The 8,305-nt window shown below is 26.7% G+C and overlaps 1 protein-coding gene across 1 annotated transcript; it reads left to right on the top strand.

Moving 5' to 3' along the window:
- The first annotated feature begins 1,597 nt into the window (after positions 1-1,597).
- Positions 1,598-4,982, top strand: LOC107909235 (auxin-responsive protein IAA1). The gene is made up of 5 exons (XM_016836705.2): positions 1,598-1,953; positions 2,854-3,026; positions 3,874-3,985; positions 4,580-4,647; positions 4,750-4,982. The coding sequence occupies exons 1-5, from the start codon at positions 1,700-1,702 to the stop codon at positions 4,788-4,790; spliced, it is 648 nt and encodes a 215-aa protein (XP_016692194.1). The 5' UTR covers positions 1,598-1,699; the 3' UTR covers positions 4,791-4,982.
- The last annotated feature ends 3,323 nt before the right edge of the window (positions 4,983-8,305 follow it).

Below are 8,305 nucleotides of genomic sequence, written 5' to 3'. Positions count from 1 at the left end.
GGATTGGTGGCGACTCCTGTTTCATTTTTTTAAAACCCAAGTCGACCCCGTTTTATCCAAAAAAAATGGTGTCAACAGTCATCATCTAAAATATTTTAAAAAATTATATAATTTTTTAAAAAATAAATTATATGATATTTAAATTTTCTAGTGATGATATGGATAATGTTATTGAATTTTAATGGAATTCAAATTCAAAAATCAAACTAGGGAAAACTGCCAAGTTCCAAGTAGTGATGTAAATGAAACACTAGTGCTCGTAAGTTATTTCAGTTCAACTTAAAAAAAAATTGAATTTAATTTAATAATTATCGATTTAATTTTGAGCTCAAACAACTCGAACTATCGTTAGAGCTGAATTCAAGCATTGTAATACTCAACTCGAACAACTTGCGAGCTTGATCAAAATTTTCCTTTATAACGTATATTTATATTATTAAAATTACATTTTTCTCCCTACAAAAAGTTTAGAATGCAATTTTTAAGTGTATAACAATATGTGCTTAAAATATTACAAATATGTTACGTTTGCATGACACAAATTTATTAACCCAAATCACAAAAATTCAGAAGAAAAAATAAAGAAGGCTAACTATTAATTATGTAAAGATGAAATTAGTAGTCTCAAATTGGGGCAACAATTTCTATTGATAGGTAAGCACTTTTGACGAAAATTTCAACCCTTTTTCCTATTTCAAGCACCCTAATAATTATATAGAACATGATAATAAAATAGTTAAAATATAATATAATTTAATAAAAAATAATATAAATATTTTAACATTTCAAATTTTATATAATATATATGATATATATGATATTTAAATCACAATTTAATAAAAGGATCATTTCCACTAAAAGTCTTTAAACTATTATAAAAATTTTTAATTGATCCAAAACTTTATAACGTTTTAATTTCAACAATCATTGAAAATTTCTAGGCTTCTTTGTTTCACTTTTCGATATTTATAAGTTTCAAGTTGTTTGTTTAGAAGTTGATTCGATTTCTTTATCTGGACTAAAATACCCAAAGGCAAACTTTAATGATGGCCAAGGGGCTTTGGCCCCCTAAAATTTTTAGAAAATTTTATTTATCTCTTGAAATTTTAAAAAAAAATTTAATTAGGTCTCTCTCAATTTTTTAAAAATTTTAATTAATCACACAAATTCTTTTATAATTTTAATTAGAGCCCTTAATATTTTAAAAAAAAATAAATTCTCATTTAACTATTAAATTTTTTCAAAAATTTACTAGGTCCTAAAATTTAATACCAAGATCCGCTATTGAATATACCAATTAATTTTTGATCCATTCAATTTGACCAACTTATCCAATCCAATTTCAACAACATTATTTTAAAATTTGAAATGAAATTAAAATAGGGATGGAATCTTTTAATAAAAAGTCTAAAAATATAATAATTTGCACGGATTATACGGTCTAAAATTGATTGAATGAACCGACAAAGTGCTCGAAATTCCATGATGCTTATGTAACTACTTGAACCGATCCCGATCCAACGGTCCAACTTCCACGTGTCTTGTGCCCATTGGCTTCACAATCAATCTTATTCTATCTTTGTTTCCTCCTTTTTGTATATAAAAGCCGTAATCCCCTGAGCTTTTTCTTATTTTGCACAGAGTTTCAGTTTTTCTTTTTCCTTTTAATGCAAAAACGCCAGCTTTTTAAGAGAGAGATATGGTATTGAAAGAAGAACCGAAGTCACCGGAAAGTGACGTCACCAGCATGAGTTTCGAGGAGACGAAGCTGACTTTAGGATTGCCAGGGGAGGGACGATCGTCGGCGGGAGCTGTCGAGTGTTCTGCAAAACGTGGCTTCGTTGAGACTGTAGGGGATCTTAAAGTCGGGAGTTCTGGTGACTGCATGCCTGGTGGACGTGATGACACTACTACTGTTGTCGATTCCGGTGCCGGAATACCTCCTCCCGCCAAGTAAGTACAGCGAGACCTTTCTTTTCTTTAACTGTTTTTAAGCGAGACCTTTTTTTTCTTTAACTGTTTTTTAAAAAGGTTGCAATTTCAAAATAATAAATTAAATTAACTAAAATTCGAAACTTTTTTTCCCACCTTGAAAATTATATATATTTTTGCTATAATAAATGGTATTAATTTTTCACCTCTTGACTTGCTAGTATTATATAAAATTAGGTTTAGAAAAAAAACCTTAAAAAAATTATAGTTAATTATTTGTTTTATTAAACATATAATTGAAAAAATCACAAAAACTTCCAATTATTTTATTTTATTTTTAAAAAATATGTAGATATTTTTTATTTAAATTTCTTCTATTTTCAATTAAATTAGATTGAATTATGAGCATTAATCATGCATATATAAAATTACGTGGTATATTTCATAAGAAGGATCAAAAGGGTAACACATCCAACCCCATGTGATGGTGTGTTCACCGCTCTAAGTATGGCTTAGATTTGAGTGGCATTAAGTTTTATCCTATTCTTATAATTTACTAAAAAAAATAACACATCTCATTAGTTACAGTAAAAAAAAAGTTAATTATTAAAAAAATCATCAACTTAGCAATAAATTTATTAAAAGTTCTTCACTTTTAATAATAGATATTATTTTAAGGACAATTTTATTTATTTTTATATAAAATCTAGAAAAATATTTACACATTTCAAAATGTTGTGATTTTATATCATTTTAATCAAAGCCAAATTTTGTTATTATATCATTTTTTTTAAAATTTGTTACATTTTTCACCAACAAAATCTAATATATATACATATAACATAATATTTTTATTTAGAAAAAAAAACAGATTTATGATTTTATTTTGTGTAATTAACTGTACTTATGTGGGTATTGAAGGGAACAAGTAGTGGGTTGGCCACCAGTGAGATCAAGTAGAAAGAAGGCTATAAATGAGAGGTTTAGGTATGTGAAAGTAGCCATGGATGGAGCTCCATTTCTTCGCAAAGTAAACTTACAATGTTACTCTAGTTACAACCAGCTCTTGAAAGATTTCGACAACTTATTCGATTGTAAGTATTATGATAATTCATTTATGTACAGTTTTATGCATCATCAATAAATCAAATATTGAATCGTTGTTAAAAAACTTTAAAACTTATCAAGGGATTTCTATTTCTTTGGAAGAAGTTTTTCAAAATGTTGTCTATTTGGAGCTGTTGGATCTTTCAATATGTGCAATATTCTCATCGGAAATTACGAATTTAGAAAATCTTTTAAGAGGGACCGAAATTTGAATTATAAATTTTTGAAATGTCAAAAAATTATATATATTTATTATATATCAGTTTATGATTTTATCATTTCTGAAAAGGACTAAACATATTTTTATTTCATTTTTATGGGCGAAAGTATAAATTTAGCTTATTTAAATTTATAATGTAATAATTTATAGGGGGAGGCCTATGGTTGCCTACCAATCGGTGTTTTGTCTCCGAACTTTGACGAGAGCTTAAATGCTAGTGGTTGTCTAAAGAGGCGACAAGTTTAACAAAATGGAAGTGCTTTGTTGGAATGAACCATGTATGGCATGTGATTATCTACTAAGGAAATGTAAGCATTTGCACATAGTTTTGCTTGAGTCACGCATGGTTAATTCTAACGAGGCGCTTCGACTCAGATGAATCTATTGCATTTTCAAGCACTTGGTTTCTCGTTAGAGCTGGAGGACAAAATATTAATATGGGATGATAATGAACATTTTAAAGGACCTATTATTAATCTCTTGAAGGAATCGAAAATCTCTCAACAAAATTAAATTTACTTAACTTTATTTCTAATAATATGACATAATATAATTGATTGATGATACATAGAATTATATTCGGTGGCTATATAACAATGGTGATGATGGTTTAGGTACTAATAAAGAGGAAAGCAAGCTTATGGATGTGGTAAAAAGAATGGAGTATGTACCAACTTATGAAGATAAAGACAATGATTGGATGTTAGTTGGAGATGTTCCTTGGAAGTAAGTTTATTTATTTTTTAATTATATCTTAATAAAATTTGCTATATATTATTTATTTATTTCATATATATTTGATTTATTGTTTGTTGTACATTTAATATATTGTTTTCTTTTAGTGAAGGAAATCTCCTCCTTTATGAGAAGGTTTCGATAGTGATTGAACGTCGAAAGAGTAAAAAGGGAGCTTTTGCTCCCAAAATTTTTGAATAATTTTTATTAAATTTAACCCTTTAAAAATTTTGGAAATGTTTAAAAATTCTCATTAATTCTCTAATGAAAACCTGCAAAATTTTTTTTTTAAAAATTCTTATTAAGCCTTAATATTTATGAAAATTTTAATTAGGTATCCTCAAACTTAATAGCATATTCTATCACTGGGTTTTGAATTTGAACTTAAAAAGATAACCTTTTAGATTATAAAACCTTGATAAACTATTGAATGTTAAAAAATGATGATACCTTAAATGTAAACATGCAAGGACAGAAGTCCAAACCCGCGCATGTACACTGGCTTGAGAAAAGCATTTTAAAACCCGGTTATCACATTTTATAGATAAATTAATTATTTGTAATCTCTATTTTTGATTGAAATAGAATGTTCGTAGAATCATGTAGACGTATCCGTTTGATGAAATGCTCAGATCCTACGGTCTTCAAATTAGGTAATTATATATACATATACATGAATACTTATTTCATTGATTATAATACTCTTAGACTTAATCACTATCCAAATTTAATTTGATTTTATTTAATTGATGCAGCATCAAAGGGCTGTTCTTCTTCCTCTTCTCCAAAATGTTGAATTCCAAGCTGAGTTCATAGTGAGTGTGGTTTATATATATATGTATGTATGTATGTATGTATGTATGGTGGAACCCCTTGTAATTATGTTAGATTCCAAGAATAAATTTGTGCCTTTAATATAAATTATGAACATAGAACTTTAATCATGTTCCACAACCGAGTTTTTATTATTGGATATCATTATTTTGCATATTTTAAATGATTTGTTTATTTTGTATCGAAAAAAAAAGTGATTTGTTTATTTATTTATGTACTTTTTCAATCCAAAGAAAAACCAAAGTTAGATTTGATAGAAAAATAAATATGTCTGACAAAAATAATAAATTTTTTAAAGATAAGAAAATGAAAATTAAAAAAAGATATTAAAAAGTAAGAGACGAAGACTTCTTTTAGTAGTTAAAAAACTAGTGAGTCAAAAGATATAGATAAATTTTTAAATAAAATTATGTGTTATTTTTTAATTAAAAATTAATAGGTAAGGAGTTATTGGTGGTTAAAAAAATATATAGTTAGTTTTTAAAATACTTCTTTTAAATTTAAGTAAAAATGTTATAAGACTTAAATATCTTTTTGATTTTGCGATTAAGTCTTAGTTCGATTGACATGAATATTATTAATAATGTAGGAGGATGTAGGTTCGAGTGCATGTAATTAAATATTAATTAAATACATGTAATTATTTCTTGACTTTTTATTATTATAAAACTTTAAAAACCATTTAATTAAAAAATTATTTCATAATAAAATATATCAATTAACTTATGCAACTAAAGTGCCTTGATTTAACCGAAACGCATAATGAAAACAAATCCCAAATAGCACCAAACAAGCTTATTAGGTGAAAAATATTATGGATACGATACGAAGAGTTGGATTGCATTTGTTTTTTTACTTAAAAATAGATAAATTAGTCCCTGTATATTAGAGCAAACTGATCATTTTGTTAAAAATTCTATCCAATTCTACTGTTAAAAGCTAATATCTATATGTGAACATGAGATACACCTGGCATATCAACCAAGTCAATTCTTAACAGTACAAATGGATGAAACTTTTAACTGGAGGACCACTTTACTCTTTGATCTAACGTATGTGAACTAATTTATCTATTTTTTAAGTAGAGAGAGTAAAATGTAATTTAAGTTCTAGTACAACGATCTCCATAGTATTTTTATCGCTTATTATGCCCTTTGCAATTGTCAATGTTAACCCATCATTATCAATTGGACACTGATATTTACGAATAATTAATTATTTTCTTTAATTTAGTTAATATTTAATTTTGAACATTTTAATTATCCGCGATAAATTATGAGTTAACGTAGATACTAAACTTAGAATTCATCATATGAATTTATTTTACTTTTATAGATAGTAAAAACATTTTCAAATATCATATTTGAAAGTTTGAATTCATTATTTATTTTGATTCTCAAATTTTTTTTATTTGAATGCTCTTTTTAATTTAATTTTTTTTTCTCAGTCAATTGATTACAAGAAAAGGCGTTGGGATCGCCCAATCCACACCAGTTCAAACAATGAAACAAACAGCAGCCAAACAATGCCAAAAAAGAGCACAACAACAAAACCCAAACTAAGTGAATTAAGATATTTAGCGAACTTGGATATGCAACAAGTAATTTATTTAATTCAGATTCGAATAATAATAATCAAATTTATCACGGATGAAAAAATAAATTCGAATTCTATTAAATTTATAGATTCAGATTTAGATGTTACATATATTTTATCCATGACTATCCCTAACAAAATTGTATTGGTCTTGAATCAAAGTCATTAGAATTTCGTGTGATTTTCAAGTTTGTGTAATTCCATGTTTAAATTGTTTCCAATTCAAATTACTTTCTATTTTCCAAATCATTTAATTCAATAAATCAAATTAAAATTCCACATCAACAATTAATAGAACAAGCACACAAAATTCATAACAAACAACTATTCCAGTCCTTTTTATAATATACATGAACCATTTTACTCGTTTTTTAAATAGAGGGATTAAGCAAAACGGTTCATTTTCATATAGTATATGAATCACTTTTGCTTATTTTTCAAATAGAGGGACTGGAACCTCAAGTTATAGTTTATTAATAGTGTGTCCACCTTCCTAAAAAATACCTATGTTTCAATAAAATAAAATAAAATAAAGGACTAAAATATAATCTAAAATATAATATAAGGATTTCTATGATATTTTTATAAAAACCATTTATAGTTTGTGCAGTCCTTGGCGTATTCGGTCTTTGAAAAAATCGAAACCAACGAGAGTAATCTCAACTTCTTCTCTCCATCATGTAGTTGATCCTTTTCTCAATTCGCCAGCAGCTACTTTTACATGTATAAAAATAGGGTTAATATAACTTTTAGCCCCTAAATTTTACAATTAGGTCTATTTTGATCATTAAACTTGGATTCTATTAAAGCTTGATGACATCACATTTTGAAATTGTGCCACATCATCAAAAATTTTTAGGTGATGACGTGACACAATTTTTGAGTGTCACGTCACCAAACTGTTTTTTTTTTGTCAAGTTTAAGGACGAAAATAGACTTAGTTATTAAATTTAAGCACTAAAGTGACAAAAAAAATACAAATACTGAATTAGAACAAAATGCCAAAATTAAGGACTAAAAATTATATTAACCCATAAAAATAAATTTATATATATGGTTGTGGATTTGTGATGGTATCCATTCTCATAGTTTAATTCCAATAATGAAACTTTATGCTAACATTTATGTCTTCATTTTTCTTCTACTTTTATCCTTCTTGAGAAGCTCAGAAGCTGATTTTGTAGCATTCAATTCAAACCTATTAGCAGGTAATCTATAAATTGCAAAATTTATTGTTAGTATTTGATTGAATCAAGTTAAATTTCGAGTCATTTTATTTGATGGATTTTATTTTATCAATTAAGTTTAATGTGAATTTCTATTGAATCAGTTAAATAAAGAATAAATTCTAGTCCAGCCAAATAAATCTACGTAAAAACACTCTTTAGATCTCTGTCAATTTTAATTTTGAACAAATTGATTTTTTTTTTAAAAAAAGAGAGTAATTGAGTGTTTATACTTTTTAAAAGTGAGCAAATAAAGACAATTACAAATGGTGTTAGCTATTTTCGTTAACATATGTCATGTATCCAATTTTGATTGGTTGATTTTTAATACACACATACAATTATCCATTAGCATATCGTATTAAGTGATAACTCTACTGTTAGCTATGAGCAAGTGATTTACAAAAAAACATTGAGAGAAAGTTTAAAAATTTTCTTGTCCTTTTTTGTACTTTGCATGTCCATATATATACGGTCCATTTGGAGTTTGTAACTATCCCTCTCAATAATATCATTTTTAAGATTCGAACCTCCATTAATTCTTTAGGAGTGTAATGTGTCTCACCATTGCACTTAACCTTCCGATTGTTAACTTCATTAAAAATCTACGCCAAAAGTGAGTTGAATTCTGGTTAATCATTTGAACTATTCAAGT

This window comes from Gossypium hirsutum, chromosome A08 (assembly GCF_007990345.1).
Source record: "Gossypium hirsutum isolate 1008001.06 chromosome A08, Gossypium_hirsutum_v2.1, whole genome shotgun sequence".
Taxonomy (NCBI): Eukaryota; Viridiplantae; Streptophyta; class Magnoliopsida; order Malvales; family Malvaceae; genus Gossypium; species Gossypium hirsutum.
The sequence above is the reverse complement of the archived record's forward strand: the minus strand, read 5'-3'. Positions and strand labels throughout refer to the sequence as shown.

Bases quoted from the DNA above. Each gene is read 5' to 3' on its own strand.
- LOC107909235 (XM_016836705.2), top strand. From the start codon at position 1,700: ATGGTATTGAAAGAAGAACCGAAGTCACCGGAAAGTGACGTCACCAGC. The intron at 1,954-2,853 runs GTAAGTACAGCG...TGGGTATTGAAG, and splicing joins GGAATACCTCCTCCCGCCAA to GGAACAAGTAGTGGGTTGGC. The intron at 4,648-4,749 runs GTAATTATATAT...TAATTGATGCAG, and splicing joins TCCTACGGTCTTCAAATTAG to CATCAAAGGGCTGTTCTTCT.